At 45.8% G+C, this 17781-nt stretch overlaps 2 protein-coding genes across 2 annotated transcripts in view; both read right to left on the bottom strand.

The window, feature by feature from the left end:
* Positions 1-337: 337 nt before the first annotated feature.
* Positions 338-17006, bottom strand: LOC144893230 (uncharacterized). The gene is made up of 3 exons (XM_078782982.1): positions 16912-17006; positions 4207-4359; positions 338-3321 (listed from the first exon to the last, which is right to left on the bottom strand). The coding sequence occupies exons 1-3, from the start codon at positions 16970-16972 to the stop codon at positions 2135-2137; spliced, it is 1401 nt and encodes a 466-aa protein (XP_078639108.1). The 5' UTR covers positions 16973-17006; the 3' UTR covers positions 338-2134.
* A 61-nt stretch (positions 17007-17067) lies between these two features.
* The window catches only part of LOC137417092 (USP6 N-terminal-like protein), a 77855-nt gene continuing 77141 nt past the window's right edge, over positions 17068-17781 (bottom strand). The window contains exon 9 of the mRNA XM_078783935.1: positions 17068-17208. Coding sequence (XP_078640061.1) covers positions 17068-17208 — 141 coding nt within the window. The remainder of the gene's footprint in view (positions 17209-17781) is intronic.

Genomic DNA, 17781 nt, shown 5'->3' on the forward strand with positions numbered 1-17781 from the left:
GACTGGCTTTGAAGGCCAACTTAGATATAACATGTGGCTTGCCCAAGAAAGATCACAGCTGATGGTGAGGCCGAAAGGTTTGTGCATCTTCCAGTAGTTTGTTTCGGAAGAAGATGGGAGGGTTTGCCATAATGTCTTTTTGGAGAGATAGAGCGAGACATTTTTCAGGATTTTATCAAACCTGCAAGTGTTGACCGAGCAGAAGCATATTGAAAGCACAGAATCAATTTACACGTCCCATGAGAATTTCCGGAGGGGGGAGCAATTGGGTTTGTGCCCAAGAGTTGGAGAACTGTTGCGTTTGTGTGCAATCGTAAAAAAAGACAATATGCATCATCACATTCTAGTTGTACTGGAAATGCATAGAAATAAAGGTACAAAAATACGAAATACGGAACAGTTACTTGTAACGAGCCTTTTTAAATACTGGGTTGATCAATTGAAATAATTAATTAGAACAGTACCACCCACCCCTCCTGCCCCATAACATCCCACAATCCCCCAAACATGACCCCTGAAGCAAAAAGAAAGGAGCAATCCTCAATATAGGAAGGCAGGATCCAGTGATGAACTCCAAGTAACCTAAAGTTCAAAGCAGACTTGTGAAACGATTGAGCACAAAAACTACTGGAAATACTTCATGATCTTCTGCCTCCCCTCACCTCTCCAAGTACATTTACTTATAAATACTAAAACAAAAACATCAGCTTTGGGAAAGCGACGGCACTTATACAATTTACATTTAAACGCTGTACATGTCACCGTCGGGCTTGGATAGAAAAAATAATAACAAAAAAAAAAATACGACAAAAACTACCGGGTTAGCTAATTGGGAAGCATAGTTATGTCGATACACGGAGTTGACCGTCGTGCAGCAAATGGCAAACGACGAGGCAAATATAACGAATTGTGCAGGCTTGCTATACACACACAATAATAGCAAAAATCCGAAGAGGTTTCGTGCCTTCGTCTATTTACAAACGTCATTTTGAATGCTCAAGTACGATAAATCGGTGACAGGTGCGAAGGTTACACGTAGCGTACAAAAACACAAGGGTGGAAATCACGACTGCTCAAAAATACACATCTGTAAAAAAATTCATCTTTCATACCATCATCGGTCATCTTCCCTGTTGTTTTCCAGCGGCAATCCAGAAACTCAATCTGGTACCGAATAAAGGAACGCATATTTATTTATTTACATTGTTAAAAAAAAAAAAACTGTCCCAGTGAGCGAAACGGTTGTTCGGGTAATAGTACTCGGGGAATGGACACAATCATGATGGCTGGTCTGTTCACCAGTGAGGAATAGATACAAAGAAAAACTTTTTAAGTCCTGGAAGCTTTAAGCACTGAATATCACATAAAATGGAATATAAAAACATGAATGAGTAACTCAGATTCCGAAGGTGGAAAAAAAGAAATCGAGAACCTCAGATTTGCCAAAAAAAAAAAAAAAAAAGAGTTCAAGGAACGGTTGCCACAAGCAGAGGTGACATCCACAATGCCACCACTTTGGCTATCCAACCCAAGGGCCGAGACCACCTCGACCTCGAAAAAGAGTCCTGGTACCAAAAAGAGCTCCAGCTCAAACACAGGGCTCCTTTTGTGGCCTAAACCTAGACCTGGCATAAACTTGCGTGGTCAGCAACGTGCATTAATTTGATTTTAAAGAAACTAAGCAGGTCCAGCTGGAATGATGGTTTTGTCCAAGTTTGATCCCAGCAATAGCTCAAATCCTATTGTCTTTGCAAACTCCACACTGCCTCCCTAACCCCCCAACCCACACTGTCACTGCCACCCAGTCAGTCACCATTCTTTCCATTTCACCAGCTGATCTCTCATGCAACACAACTCGACACTCTTCTCCCTGTAAACCATACAACTAGCAGTCCCCTACCCCTATCTGAGGAATTGTTTTCAAGAACATTCAAAAGACACTTGAATCTCATCACACACTTTTAAGATGAGTCAGAACCTGCAAAGGTAATAAGAGTTTGTTGACACGACTCCAACTGGTCATGGCAAACGTCGATCACGTTGGTCATTGACGAAGCAAATGATCTACTCGATGTGACGAGCACATGTGAACCTCGATGGAAGGTCAAACCATTCTATTTTGGTACAACCACTGCTATACCACCGCACTGTTTCCCAGAGCAGTCACCACGCGGACACGTGGCATTGCTGGGATCAAAACGGTTTCTTCAGCCATTCTCAAGAACTGCCCGTCTTCAAATACCAGGCATGGGGCAGAGGCCTGAAGCTGAGCAGTGCCTGAGCCCTGGGAGGTTTCCATAATTGGCCACGGCTGCTTGAGGGCCGAATCAATGCTCCTGCTGTGCGAAGGGATAGCGCCAGGCAATCCTGCTTCAGCTTTACTCGCAAATTGCTGAGAATTCTGGTTAAGCTTTGGGTTTATCACGGGAAAGGTTTCTGTTCCCGTATTTATCGAATCCATTACTCCGTTATGTCTGACTGTTTTTGTGCCCTTATTTGGTGACGTCGCTGCTGCTATCGGAATGACAGGCATGCTGCTTACTTCACAGGATAAGGCAGGAGCATGCAGTGGTGTACCGTGAGCAGAGCGGCTGCTGCAAAGTGAAGGAGAACCCTTGACTGAACCTTGCACCAAACAAGTTTCGTGTTCCACACCTTTGGAGGGTGCATTCCTCCCCAATTGCTCCACGCTGTTGTGAGAATCGTTTCCAACTATGCTCTGCCTTTTCGAAAAGCTAAGCACAGGCCTACTGTCTATAACCAAAGTTTCACTTTCACCATTCAAGCCTCCATCAGAACTCTCAATCACATTTTCATAAAGCGAATGCCTCGACGTGCGTCGCTCGGAAATATGATCATCCCCTCGCACTACATTGTCCACACTTATAACTGTACTCCAGTTCTGCAGGAAAGTGTCTGTGACTGGAATCATTTTTGAAGTAGAAGCACCATCTGTGGCAGTAGTTGACCTGTCTACGCTCTCTGCAGGTTTCCTCCACTGTGGGACAAAGTGAGACGATGGCGACACATTCTCATTCGCCAGCAGGTTTGTCAAACCATTTTCCGGGCTTGAAGGAGAACGATGTCCCACAATTTGTTTCTTTCTCTTGCCTCGAGTCACTGCTGATGACTCCACAGAACGAAGAGATGTCGCTGCTGCAGTAGTGCTGATTGCCAAGACTCGACCCTCAGCCTTGGCTGTTGGTGTAACAGCTTTGCTACTCTTTTGTTGCCCATTCACTGTACCATTAAGCTCGACTGGTGGGCTCGTCTCCTGAGGAAGTTGGCCCGAAGGCCTCTGTGGAAATTCTTCAGGCTTTCCTAGAAAAGTACAAAAGAAAAGAAAAATTAGTCGTGGAGGGCATGGTCAAACAGAAGGGTGGAAATCATTTTGATAGATACCCAAACTTACAAAATGGACACAAAGATAGTTGGACAATAAAAACTCCCAGGCCCCAATTCATCAAAACTCGGATAATTTAACCACAGGATAAGAGCTATTCCTCTGGTTAAAATTCGTATCCGAGGGTTAACTAACCGACGGATAAACTACAGTTGTTCAAAGGGTGGATAAGGGTAGGATAGCTAACTGCTGGATAAGGTGTGGATAAACGTTTGGCAGGTACATGGTATCCCACAATGCATTGCACTGTTGTCTGCTGGCAAAACAATAATGGTGGCAGAAGAGTGTCAAAAGAGAAAGAGGAAGGCAAACTTTACACCAAATGCAAGGGATATGTTGTGTCAGGTGACAAGAGTATATCTGGGTCATCAGGAGTAAATTTTCCAACACCGTAACGTATGATGAGAAGAAGAAGCGTGGTTGGTGATTGCCACGACGCCTTCCACACCTTATGAATTTGACAAACCTAGGTACGCCTTAGTAATCATGGGCAAGGCGTTTATCCAGGCCAGAGGAGACTCGGATAAAGTTATCTGGAAAATCAACACCTTATCCAGCGGAAAAGGTTATCCAGGCTTTGAACAACGGACATTATCCATTGGATAAATTTTATCCCGGGATAAGTAACTTATCCACAGGATAGTGCTTATCCGAGCTTTGAGCAACTAGGGGCTGATGTCCGAAGGGTTAGACTACAATAAGCGGTAAAAACACCAGATTGTGTCGAGCCCACCAGTGATTGATAAAAGCAGGGAAGATCCAGTGTTAAAGATAATGGGGTTAAACAAAGTGTGCTCCCTTACCTGGAGAAGGCAGAGCAAGCTTCAACTTGCGCAGTTCAGACATGGAAGCCTGAAGCTGTTCCACGACCATGTCGTCATCGACCTGAAAGTTCTGTGCGAGCTCATGTTGCAGGAAGTAAACGAGTCCTTCCATCTCCAGTTTCATGAGCCGCTCTAGGTCAAAAAGGGAAAATTTTGTCAATCAACTTCAGGCAAAAATTCCTGGCCAAGAGCCTGTGGAACAACGATTCACGAGTTAGTAGGCAAGGGCAAAATAAAACGTCTTTTTGAATAAATAACCCAGAATCGTAGTACTGCTTCGCACAGTCATACCCTCATGTGTACCTATGTGAACCTATGCACACCTGTAACCGCCAAATAAACGAACAGAGTGACAAAAACTTCCTCACTCCCTTTTTACTCCCTAACAACAACCCCCAAATCGAGATCACATGCAGTTGATAATGAAACATTAGCTAGTTTTTAGAAATGTACAACTAGATATGAAATCAAATCATTCAAATTAGCAAAAAAGTGAAACATTACAATGCTCAACATTTTGTACAATAAGGACGTAAGGACATGGAATTCAGGAAATCTGATCATCTCAGAGGTGGGGGCAAGTTGGTGAACTTATCACATCGGTATAACATCTCACGGGCAGACAGGCCACGATTGCGTATGCAGGAGTTCTGGCTGTATGTCCCAAAGGTGAGGGTATGAGATGTAACAGCACAACCTTCAGGGGTTTCAAGTTGTAACTTGTCCCTCAGCTCCTCAAGTAGCTCGTTCGGCCACGGGATCCTCATTGGTGTTCTTGATTCATCCAATGTCTATGGAGATACCCAAACCGCCGAGCGTGGGACTATTGGCCATGACTTTCAATCCAAGAGCGGGATCAGTGTGTACAGTTATAAGGGGACAATGAACAGGACATAAATCTATGCATAAACGAGTCAGGACATCGAGTTGTGTCGCTTTGCATTCGTTGTTGATAAAACAGGTGGTGGTGAAGGAAGTGGCAGTCTCCCGAAGAACAAAGATCAATTGGCGGTAGTATTTAAGAATGTCGGCACATGGCCTCTTAAAGGTGGTTCTTCTATTTAAGAATGTCAGCAGCAAAGGAAACTGCTCCTGTATCCTGGGCGTAGGTCGAAATTGTCTGCTCAATGACCAGGTTGGGAAAGTGCCTCAGGGATGTGCAGGTATGACATGACTCAGTAACACTTTCAATGGAACCGTCAAGGTCCAGAGCGAAGAAATATCGATGGAACATTTGCTTCAGCTCGTGTTTGCTGCTCGGGTGTCCAAAGCGAATGTGAAGCACAGATAACAGACCAGCAACTACTGACCATGATATCATGATACATTCACGAGTGAGGGCAAGTGGCTCATCACGCCGTACAGACAAGAGTCCATTGCGCAACTGTTGCGACAGATACCTTTTTACATTGCTGACGGTGGCTTTTTTGATAGGTGAGTACTCTGTCGTTAATGAACATTAACTCGGCGAACATCACTGCGTTCCATCTGCGTCGTGATCCATGCGGATCTGTTTAGTAAAGGGTAAGGGTCACTCAGTCAGAACATCATGGACAGTGACGTCTGGATCATTGTTTATTAGCTGACCATCATCTGTAAAGAGAGGAGGCTCAATTGTATGGATCGTGGGTGAAGGCAGTATCCGATCAGAAACGCTGGCAATGGAGTGCACAATTCACACATGGGTGTGTTTACAGAGCTTTATGGGTAGGTCAGTGGTGTTGGAAATTCTGAACCGATCAGCCACAGAGTGAACATGGTTAGGCTCAGACCAAAATCGCTTAGGCAGCAGCAAACAGGTGCAAGGGGAGTTGAGATAGAGCTGAATGCCAACATAAGACTCGTGGTCGATGCCCTCAGGAATTACCATTTCAATCTGAACTCCAGGACAAATTGTGGGGCCACCAGCAGGAGCACTACAGCCCCTTATGTACGTCGAATGGCATGAGTGTTCAGAGGTAATTGGTTCACAGTCAAATATTATAACGAGTTGCATAGTTGGACAAAGGCCTATATAATTGGCAATCAATAATGGAGTTCCAGCTGGTACATCCACATCCAATTCGGGGACCACAAGCACGTTCAAAGTTGAGTAAAATTGTTCCTCAATAACAACAGTCGAGTTTCGCTCACGATGTTTAAAGGCATGGCACCGTCAGCCTGAAACACCTGTTGAGTACTTTGCACAATATTCGTGTCCACACTCCTGTCCAATAACAAGCGTATCATGTTAGTTTCTGAACAACTGTCCAATGTAAGACGAAGGGGATGCTTGTTGAAAAATGCAAACATGAATGGGGACTTGTTCGTATCCACATGCCTCACAGCCAGCCCAGGGCTGGGAGGCTCAGGTTTCACATCAAGGTGGTCTTCTTCACTGTCAGAACAGTCAAATCCCCACATGACGAATACGGGCCATAAATCGATGGTCGGACTCAGGAAGAAACTTGCACTTACTGAAGAAATAATGAAATACTTAAAAATGCTACTGAGAACCTCTTTTCCTTCTATCTTATTCCCTCAGCCTATCCGCTCTCTTTGTCATTCTCTCTTCCCCCATCCACAACAAATGCCAGCCCATCTCAGCCAGAATTTTACCAATCTCCCCATCAAGCTCATTTGCACACCAATCTCATCCCTCAGTTCATCCATTCTCTTTCTATCCACCCTCTTCATTCCCACAATCCTCCTGACCTAGTTGTTCTTGCAAACCTGGAGCCTCCGTTGTCTTTCTGTCACTGCCACCATCTACAGACCGTAGAGGTAGGCTGGCGTTAAACAAGACAACAGAAACTTTCCTTACAACCTCCTTGAAATCTTTGTCTGCCATTACACTCTACATTCTCTTTGAGGCATTCACACCCACCTGACTCCCCCTCCATACATCTACCTCTGACTTACCATTGCCGGTCACTGTTCCACCCAGATACACAAACCTATTTCCTCGTTTGATCTCCTCCTTTCCCTTCCAACCTGACATTCATTTATTTTTTCTGCTGCCCAACCCACATCACCTACACCTTCTCCATGCTCATTTTCAGCCCATGTTTCTTAAATGCCTCCTTCCACTCCCCCAGTACTTCCTGCATCTCCCACCAACTCTCCACCCCAACAACCAGATCGTCAGCATACAATAACCTCCCCAGAATATCTTTCATGTCTACCTTCCTACTTACCAGCTCCATCACCATGATAAACAGGAGTGGGTTGCAATCGCTTCTCTGCCTCAAACCGATGTTCACATTGAACTTCTCCGACATCTCAGGACCAACCAAAACTCTTCCTTTTGTTCCCTTGCCCATCTCGTCCACCAACCTAACTTCTGCATCTGGCACTCCCATCCATCTCAGTGTCGCCATCACCATCTCTCTCGGAACAGTGTCGTAGGCCTTCTCCAGATCCACAAATCCCAATTTTTTTTTTTTCTTTTTTTGTATACTGAATCGAGGCTCGTGGAAGAGCTAACATTTATTTCACAAACAAATCAACCAGACAAACAAAATATACAAAAAGAGGGAGCGGAAGACAAGATGGGGAGAGAAGGGGAAGCACACAACCACAACATTTGAGAGAAGGGAGAAGTCTGGGAGGGAGAGGGCTTGGGGAGAGGCGGCGTGGGAAGGGGGAGAGGTATAAAACACAAGGGGACCGAAATTAGCAGGGGTAGAAAAGATCAAGGTTTTGGATGGGGGAGGATAAGAGATGGTGGTGAACAGCTGTTTTAAAGACCTGGAGGGTGGAGTGGGATTTAAGAGAGTGAGGGCGTTTGTTCCAGAGGCGGGAGAAAAGAGGAATGAAGGAGTGAAGGTGGGCAGAAAGTCTTGATTTTGGCAGTTTAACCATAAGAGGGTTGCATGCAGATCTTGTGCGACCTGTAGGAATATTTGGGGGACAGAGCCCAGAGAGAGCTGGGGGGGCAAGGCCAGAGAGGAGTCGGTAGAAGACGGAAAGACCACCAACCTGCCTGCGGTGAGTGAGTGAAAGGCCCTTGGAGTTAGCTTCATCGCGGGAGATTCCAATGATTCTGAACGCTTTGGTTTCAACAGCGTGAAGACGAGCTAGGTGTGAGGCAGGAGCACCAGACCAGAGGGGAGAGCAGTATTCCATAGAGCTGCGGATGAAAGCCTTGTATGTGGTGAGGAGCTCAGGTGTGCCAAGGAAGGACTTCGCACGACGGAGGATGCCCAGTCGGCGACTGGCTTTGGAGGCCAGATTTGAAATGTGGTTTTCCCAGGAAACAACAACAACAACAACAACATGCATTTTAAGGCCATGTTCCCTGCTAGAGCGGGGGTTAGCCTTGCGGTCCCCATGACAATCTTCTCCATTTTGCCCTATTTTCTGCATCTCTCCTTGTTAACCCCCTTGCCCGCATTTCTTCTTCCACCATCTTTAGCCAAGTCTTTCTCGGTCTTCCCCGTCCTCTACTTCCTTCTACATTAACTTCCATCACTCTTCTCAACCAGTCACTTTCATCCTTCCTCAATACATGACCAAACCATCTCAACCTGTTCCTCTTCACAGCATCAATCACAGGCAATATTCCCATCATCTTTCGCAATTCATCATTTGTCTTCCTCTCTCTCAACGATACTCCACACATCCATCGAACCATTCGCATTTCCACCCTTTCCAGCCTTCGTTGCTGCTCTACGTTCATTACCCATGTCTCGCTCCCATAAATCATAACACTTCTCACACATGCAGCATACACCTTTCCCTTCAGCTTCAGCGACACTCTCCTCCTCATCAGCACGCCACTCAGTTCCCGAAACTTCTTCCATGCACATCTCACTCGAGCAACCGTTGCCGAGTCTGATCCACCTTCTCCATTCAGCATGTCTCCGAGGTAGCAAAATGTTTTCACACCTTCCAGCTTCACGCCGTCTCCAAGATCCAACTCAACATTTCCTCCATCTGCAGCTCCCTCTGTGCACACCTTACATTTGAATGTAGCTGCCACACTGGTTAATGACCCTCTCAGACCACTACATTTTTGATGAACCCACTCAGCACACATTGTACATTGAATGGAGTTCACTCCGACACCCTTCCTGCACACAGCACACGGCCACTTCCCAGTTCTTTCCACCTCACCACATGCTTTACCACTTGCCATCACCTTTGTCTTTCCGATATTCACCTTCAGACCTTTTGTCTCCATACATTCCTTCCACTTGTTCATCTTTTCCTTCAGTCCATCCATACTTTCCGCAATCAACACCAGATCATCTGCATACAACAACTCCCACGGTAAACCCTCCTTTACGGTCTGAGCCAGCACCTCCATCACAGCTACAAATAGTAGTGGACTTAGTACCGACCCCTGATGCACTCCCACCTTCACCTCAAACTCACCACTGTTCCTGTCCTTCGTCCTTACAGCTGTGCGTGCTCTTTTGTACATTGCCATCACGACTCTGATCAACCATTCCTCCACTCCTAACTTCCTCAATGCCCATGTCAATACTTTGCGTGGAACCCTATCGAATGCTTTCTCCAGATCAACAAACCCCAAAAACAACTTCTTCCTCTTATCCATGTACTTCTCCTGCAACTGCCTCACAATGAAAAGCGCATCTGTCGTTCCTCTTCCTGGCATAAATCCAAACTGCATTTCGTCGATCTTCACTTTCTTCCTTATCCTCCTCTCCAACACCCTTTCCAATACCTTCATTCCATGCTCCAATAACTTTATCGCTCGGTACGAGCCACACTCCAGATGGTCACCTTTCCCCTTGTATAGAGGGACGAGGGTACTCAGTTCCCAATCCACTGGAATGCGGCCTTCTTTCACCACCAGATTACAGATCTCTGTCATTCTCTTCACGCCCCAACTTCCTGCTGCCTTCAACATATCTCCCACAACTCCCGTCGGCCCTCCCGCTTTTCCACTCTTCATTGCTTTTATCGCTTCCTCAACTTCCTTCTCAGTTATCTTCTCTGCCGGTCCTAAAACTGGGTTACTCTCTATGTTGCCATCCCATTCATTCTCTGTATTCAACAGCATTTCCATATATCTTTTCCATCTTCCTTTAATTCCATCTGGGTCGACAACGATTTGTCCCACTTCATCCTTCAAGCAACTCACCCCCATCACATCACACCTCTCTTTCGCTTTGTGCTTTGCAATCCTGAATACTGCTTTCTGACCCTCTTCCGAATCCAAGCGTTCTCCGAACATTTTCCTACATGCCTCCTGCGCCTTTGCTACCTCTTTCTTTGCAGCCTTCCTGGCTGCCTTATAACTTTCATGCTCTGCTGTTTCTGCTCCCGTACCCTTCGCCTTCTGCCACTCTTTGAACTTCTTCCTCTTCTCGTCAATCCTCTTTCCAACCTCAACATCCCACCACCATGTTTCCGAGTGCCTCGGTGGTCCTTTTGTCCATCCACATACCTCACCAACGGCTCCCAACAGACTAGCTTTCATTGACATCCAACCACTTTCAAGCTCAACCCACATCATCCTCTACCCTACTCAGCCTCTCTTTTAATGCCTCCCTTACTGTCACCTCTTTCAACCTCCACACCTTCATTCTCGGTTGGTACTTCACCCGCCGAGCTCTCCTCGCACCTTTCACCCTTATGTCGCAGACAACCAAGTGGTGCTGTGAAACAGCCTCCTCCCCCGGCATCACCTTTGTGTCCCGGAGGTGCCCCCTATCTCGCCGACACACCATCAGGTGGATTTTTCCCAGGAAAGATCATGGCAAATAGTGAGACCCAAAAGCTTGAGTGACAGAACTTCTTGGAGAGGATTATTCAGAAAGTGGATGGGAGGGTTGTCCAGTCGGTCTTTTCGGAGAGACATCGTAAGAGTGTGAGATTTATCAGGATTGAAAGACATGTTCCATTTGTTTGCCCAGTCTGTGATTTTGTCCAGGTCTGCAGAGAGTGAGGAGGCCGCAGACTGCCGATCTGAGGGATGAGGAATGGAGCGACAGAGAGTAGAGTCGTCAGCAAAGAGATAGAGAGGATTTTCAAGAGAGTCAGAGAGATCATTGATGAAGACCAGAAAAAGCACAGGGCCCAGAACACTACCTTGAGGAACTCCAGCCTGAACAGGAAGAGGAGATGAGAGAAACCCATTCAGGGCCACACGTTGACTACGACCAGAGAGGAAGTCCGCCAGCCATGCGTGGAGATTTCCATGGATACCAAAGGAGGAGCGTTTGGTGAGCAGAGCAGGGTGCCAGACCGTATCGAAGGCACGTGAAATGTCAAGGGAGACGGCTCTAATTTCCTGTTTGGCGTTGAGGACCTCCATCCATTGTTGAGAAAGCAGAAGCAGCATGTCCAGAGTAGAGTGACCAGGTCTGAAACCAAATTGACGATCAGAGATCAAGCCATTGGAGAAGAGGAAAGATTTCATATCTGAAGCAATGATGGATTCCATGACTTTGCTGATAATTGGGAGAAGGCTGATTGGTCTGTAGTTGCTAGGATCTGTTTTTGCACCTTTTTTGTGCAAAGCGGTGATGTTGGCTGATTTCCAAGCAGATGGCAGATGACCTTGAGCAAAAGAGAGGGTGAAGAGAACAGAAAGAGGGAGTGAAAGAGCGGAAGAACAGGATTTTAGGACCTGTGGGCTGATGCCGTCAGGACAAGTTGCAGAATCAGAGTCGAGGGTTGACAGAAACTTTTCCACCTTGTCAGGAGGAAAGGACACAGAGTCCAGGAGCAGCTGGGTACGACTGGGTATGGTGGGTACAGAGAGGGATGGGTTTGGGACACAAGATTTAGAGGCAAACACAGAGTTGAGGCATTCAGCTTTTTCACGTGCGGAGTCAGCCGTTAAGCCGTTTGAGGTGAGGGAGGGGATGGAGGGGGAACAAACACCAGAAACAGATTTGACCAGATGCCACCAGGATTTGGAAGAGGGAGACAGATAAGAGAGTTCGGTCTTGAGAACGGTGAGATATTGTTTCCTGGCTCTCCTGAGGGTGGACACACACTTGTTTCGGGCTTTGTGAAAGGAAATGAGATTTCCTTCCATTGGATTTGCTTTCCAGGAGACGAAAGCAAGTTGTTTCAGGGCAACAGCCTCACCACAAGATTCCGTGTACCATGGACGGGAGGAAGGGTATGACAACTGAAGACGAGATGGGATAAATCTGTGCATGAGAGAGAGCAATTTACTTTGAAAGAATTCCCAGGATGAGTTGATGTCAGAGGCGTTAGAGATGGGAGACTAGTCCAGATGATTGATGGCTGCTTGAAGACCGTGCCAGTTGGCCTGAGTGAAATGCCAGACTCGTCGACGCTGAGGAGGCTCTCTGAGAATGGTCAGAGAGATGTCCACTTTGACAAGCACATGATCAGATGAGCCGATTGGAGCAGAAGAAGAGCAGCAGACATTTTCAGGGAAGTTAGTCATAACCAAGTCCAGAAGAGAAGATGCTCCGTTGACTGAGATCCGGGTCGGGAAATTGACAGATTGTGTCAGTCCCAGTGAGTCGCAGAAGTCCTATGCTGAAGAGCCATGGCTGGTGAGAGAGGTACCCACACCCAGCCAACTCACATGGTGACAATTGAAATCACCACATATGAGGAAGAGAGAGTTGGGATGGGTAGATAGAAGTTGGTCCATATTATCAGACAGCGAGATGTAGATGGAGTCATCACTGTTTGGTGGACGGTACAACACACATATGTACAAAAGGTGGGAGCGAAGGGGAAGCCGTAGCCAAAGGTATTCCTGGGGGAGATGAAGGTGGAGAGAGGGCAGGGGAGGGCGAGTGAGGAAGAGAGTTTTTTATAAAGATAGCAACCCCACCTCCAGGACGAGGCTCAGGTCTATCATACCGGAGGAGGGAGTAACCTGGGAGAGATACCAAGGCATCAGAGACATCATGAAGGAGGAAAGTTTCTGTTAAGCAGATCACATCTGGTTTGTCAGAAGCAACCTGTATGGAGAGATCAGTCAAGTTTGAGCGAAGGCCCCGGATGTTTGAGGTCCATACCGTTAATGAAGAGGCAGGGGGAGCATCGGGTACAGAACAGGGGGGGGGGGGGGAGGGGTAGGGTAAGATGTGGAAGAGGAGGAAGAGGTAGGGAGAGCTGTTGAAGGTGTGTCAGAGATTTCAGAATAGCTTGGAGAAAAGGAAGAATGGGGCGGACAAAAGGTTTGATGGAGATTGGGTGAGGCACAGTGAGGTGTTATTTGAGGAGGGGGAAGAGCCAGGCAGAAGGTTGGGGGAGATGAAGGTGGAAGGGGGAAGAAGCAGGGAGGATGCTTTGAGGAGGAGGGTGAGAGGGGAGTCTAGGAGGTGAGGAGCGAGGGAGAGTCTCGGAGGGGAGGGGCATGGGGGGAGTTTAGGAGGGAGGGGAGGGAAGGGGCAAGGGGGGACATTTGAAAGGGATGGGTGATGGGGAGGATTTGGAGGGGAGGGGTGATGGGGAAGTTTTGGAGGGGAGGGGGGATGGGGAAGTTTTGGAGGGAAGGGGGGATGGGGATGATTTGGAGGGGAAGGGTGAGATTGGATTTTGAAAAGTGTACGATTCATGGGAAACGAACATTTTTTGCAAAATGAGTTTGAGACCTTCGAGTCAAAAATACGTTTGAGGACGCTGAAGGAGGGGTGGAGTTCTGGAGAGTTTAGGGAATGTAGAAAAGCTGACAATGACATTTCACCTTGCACCTCCAACCTCTTTTCAAACAGCTGTCCCAGCATGAACATTCCTTGTCATTCCCTTATCGTTTCTAAACCCGTTCTGCTCTTCTCCGATCTCCTTCTCCCCACTATTCCTTGCCCTCCTGTTCAGAACCCTCTCCAGCACCTGCATGACATGACTAAGGAGTGTAATGCCCCTGTACTTCCCCGTTCCCTTTCCATATCGGCACAATTAACCCTTTCCTCCACTCATCCGAAATGGAACCATCTCTCATACATACAACAACCTCTTCGCCCACCAGACTCCGACTTCTCCCGCTGCAATTATTATCTTTGCACACACCTCATCAATCCCTGGCGCCCTTCCCTTTTCACCCTCTTTAATGGCATCTGCACTTAAACCGTTGCTTAATGAGCTAGCTGATGAAATTCCGGGTGGATAAATTTAAGCCATATTAACACCACCTCATTTTCTTAGGTAGGGGTCAGTTCTCCGTTGATGATTGAGAGCTCTCCATGATGGGTTATGGGCCCATGCTTCTGCAGCAGAGTATCCTCCACAAAGGTCAAAAACCTTTAGAAAACATCCTCTGGGTGGTAATCAGGCGAACGCTCGATTAAATCCAAGACTATGAAATGGGTCCAAGACTTGATTAAATCCAAGATCACACGGCAGCAGGAACATGCCCTCCGTCATCAGCAAGGCCCCAAATGATCAACTGCTAGGTTTTATTTGCCATGTGAAGCCATCGATGAGAAAATATGAAACGTTTGTGTCGAGGTAAAGAAAATACTGAAGATTTTGTCGCCAGTTCTCGAAAGATGTAATTTTTTTGCGCTTCATTAGACTCCATTGTTTAGGGGCCGAATGTGCCGCCATCTTCGGAGTGTGAAGTTCTCCGGCAGTTCAGAGAAAGTAGAAATAATCCATCTCATCGATCGAAGGACACAGGTTCAGATAACGGTGCCACCACTCCAACAGGGAGAAGGATCAGCCGGTAACACCTGCGAGGTTTGGAAGCACTAACCCAAGTTTATTTAAGGAGCGGTATATACACGACTAAGTCAGTCGGGAATGCAGAAGCAGGAAACAATGTCAACAGTGACACCTAGCTGCAGTCACCACAACTAACATACATAATGTCATGGAATAAGGTTAACAAACCATACACCCACGTTTTTGCAGATGGAAACTAGACAGCTCATAGAACACCTTACCCCATGTCGTGCTCAAGTATATAACTTAAATGAAACAAAATAACGATTTTAAAAGTCATATTTAAAATCTTAGCACCGTCAATGCAGTCTTATACACCACCTTACATCACATGTCAGAGTAATGCAATACCGGAGGTTTTGTTAATTAATAAGAAGGTGATTTGTGTTCTACAGTGTTCAAGTATAAAATTAAATTGAAATAAAATAAAGATTGTGACACTCATAGAAAAAAACAAGTACAAAAAGTTTTAATTAAAACAAAACCCGCGTCGATGTTACACAATGCCTAGATGCAGCTGTGCCTATAACGTCGATGTTATAGGCACAGGACATTCCTATTGATTTGATTACTTGATGTTATTTTTGTGCAAAGTGAAAATATATCTCAGCAATTTCCCGTGTGTGGCGACGAATTTTTAATATATCTCGGCATTTTCCCGTCTGTTATTTCAGGCGGTGTATGACTGACCATGCCACGATTTAAAAAAAATATATCTCGGCAATTTCCCGTGTGTGGCGACACATGAACGAAGCTATGCTCCTCTCTCCACATTATTGTGACGACGTATAAATTAAATATTTCATCGTGACGATTGTCATCAAATGGACGAATTTTAAATATATCTCGGCATTTTCCCGTCTGTTATTTCAGGCGGTGTATGACTGACCATGCCGCGATTTAAAAAATATATATCTCGGCAATTTCCCGTATGTGGCGACACGTGAACGAAGCTATGCTCCTCTCTCCACATTATTGTGACGACGTATAAATTAAATATTTCATCGTGACGATTGTCATCAAATGGACGAATTTTTAATATATCTCGGCATTTTCCCGTCTGTTATTTCGGGCAGTGTATGACTGACCATGCCGCGATTTAAACAAAATATATATATCTCGGCATTTTCCCGTCTGTTACTTCGGGCGGTGTATGACTGACCATGCCGCGATTTAAAATAAAAAAATCTCAATGGACTTGAAGTTACAGGCCTTTGAGAATTCATTTCGTTCTATAAAGGGCAACTTTCATCGGATTTTCTTCCCGTTTTTTTTCAACCGAGTCTAAAACTATGTTAGCGACTGTGAAAAATGAAATGGTATATCGAATTTGATTTGAAATAAAACTGTGTGAGAGAGGAAGACACCACGGGCCTACAAAACAGGCCTCAAAGCTATGCGAGTTAATAAAATGGTGGATATTTGTTTATATGAAGCCTCTCCCACAATGGGTGGAGCTATGGTTCCCAGAATGGGTGGAGCTTTGAGGTTTTGTCTTCTCTGCAAGAACAAGAAGAAGAAGAAGAAGAAGAACAACAACAACAGCAGAGGGCACTCTATGACCAGCGTCTTGCGACGTGGCTAATTAATTCTGGAAGTTTACCACCATTGACACAGTGGCTATTACACCACATGATACAACATGTACATTAGTTATCCATGCCTGTTGTTTTTGACCTTTATGAAGTCCTTAAAAACTACATTTCCTGTTGGGAATAATTTTCAATTTTGTTTGACTGCCGGGCAGGAAGACAGCAAAATAAGTATGTCGCTCCTCTCTCCGCATGCGCAATCAGGACGAATTCAGAGCCAAAGTACTGCTTAACTACTGGTTTGTTTTCCGATTTTTGTTCCGATCCGTGTTCAAAATACAACATTCAATTTAAGTCAAGTTGTTCCTCGATCATAAACTGACGCTTCGCGACAGGACAGACAGACAGACGTGAACCAACTGCTTAACCCCGCTCTTCGCTACGAGTGATAACAACAAAACAGGTGTATGACAGGATAGCCTAAGCTCATTATAAAGCCCCAAAGTGATGAGGTTGCATGGGAGAGGAAGACAATAATCACTTTTGTGCAGTTTGAGGGTTGTGTAGCTCATGGAAGTAAGCGCTCTCTCTCCCTCCAGCATGTAAATGTCCCACAGGCGAAGAGTGAGGGTAAAAGGTGTCGGTTGAACAGAGCAGCACAACCAAAATGAAACAGTCACACTTAACAGATGTAAATTTAGCGATCCAAAGAGAGAACATCAAATAATTGCAGACGAAAAACTTTGTTGGATAGATGCTCAGGACTTCTTACCCGGTCCAGGAAACACTGAAAAAACCATTTCATGGTGTACAGGTTGGTGTATATCTCCTGGCTGTCCTCCAAAAAAAAGACGAAATTTACAAGTTCAGGAAGCGAGGAGAAAACCATTGTTCTTGGGTATGCTTCACGTGATACCAAATGGAGGACAAACAAGAGCAAGTCTCCTGGTGGTAAAGGATGCCACATTCCTTACAACAATCTCAATCCATGAGCCTCGAACCTCGTGTTTTTATATCTTACTATAATTCACCAAATGTCTGTCCGTCTGATCGAAGGTACCGCAAAAACGGCTCAACCGATCGAAACGATATTTTGCGTGGGTAATCCTGGGATCTCCAGGAGTAAAATAGGCTATTTAGTTTTCCCAATATCCATTTTGGTCTCCAGTATTCTCAGGTTTGGACTCCCACGTAACATTCACGTTCGCATAACGTCCATTGTGACGATGTTCTCATTGTGACGATGTATGTGTTCACGGTAGTGTTTGACGTGAAGGTGTGAACGTAATTTCTTAATGTTTTTCGTTTCGTAATCCTTTAATGAACGTTTAATGTTTAATGAAAGTTTAATGTTTAATGAACGTTTAATGCCCTTCGATATCCGGGGCCGCACGCGCGCTACACTGGATGG

This window comes from Myxine glutinosa, chromosome 8 (assembly GCF_964187855.1).
Source record: "Myxine glutinosa chromosome 8, kmMyxGlut1.1, whole genome shotgun sequence".
NCBI classification, from domain to species: Eukaryota; Metazoa; Chordata; class Myxini; order Myxiniformes; family Myxinidae; genus Myxine; species Myxine glutinosa.

Coding starts and splice junctions, on each gene's coding strand:
- LOC144893230 (XM_078782982.1), bottom strand. CDS start 16,972: ATGCTGGAGGGAGAGAGAGCGCTTACTTCCATGAGCTACACAACCCTC. Junction 4,360..16,911: donor AACCCTCAAACTGCACAAAA/GTGATTATTGTC, acceptor TTTTTGACCTAG/AGCGGCTCATGAAACTGGAG. Junction 3,322..4,206: donor GCTTGCTCTGCCTTCTCCAG/GTAAGGGAGCAC, acceptor GTACTTTTCTAG/GAAAGCCTGAAGAATTTCCA.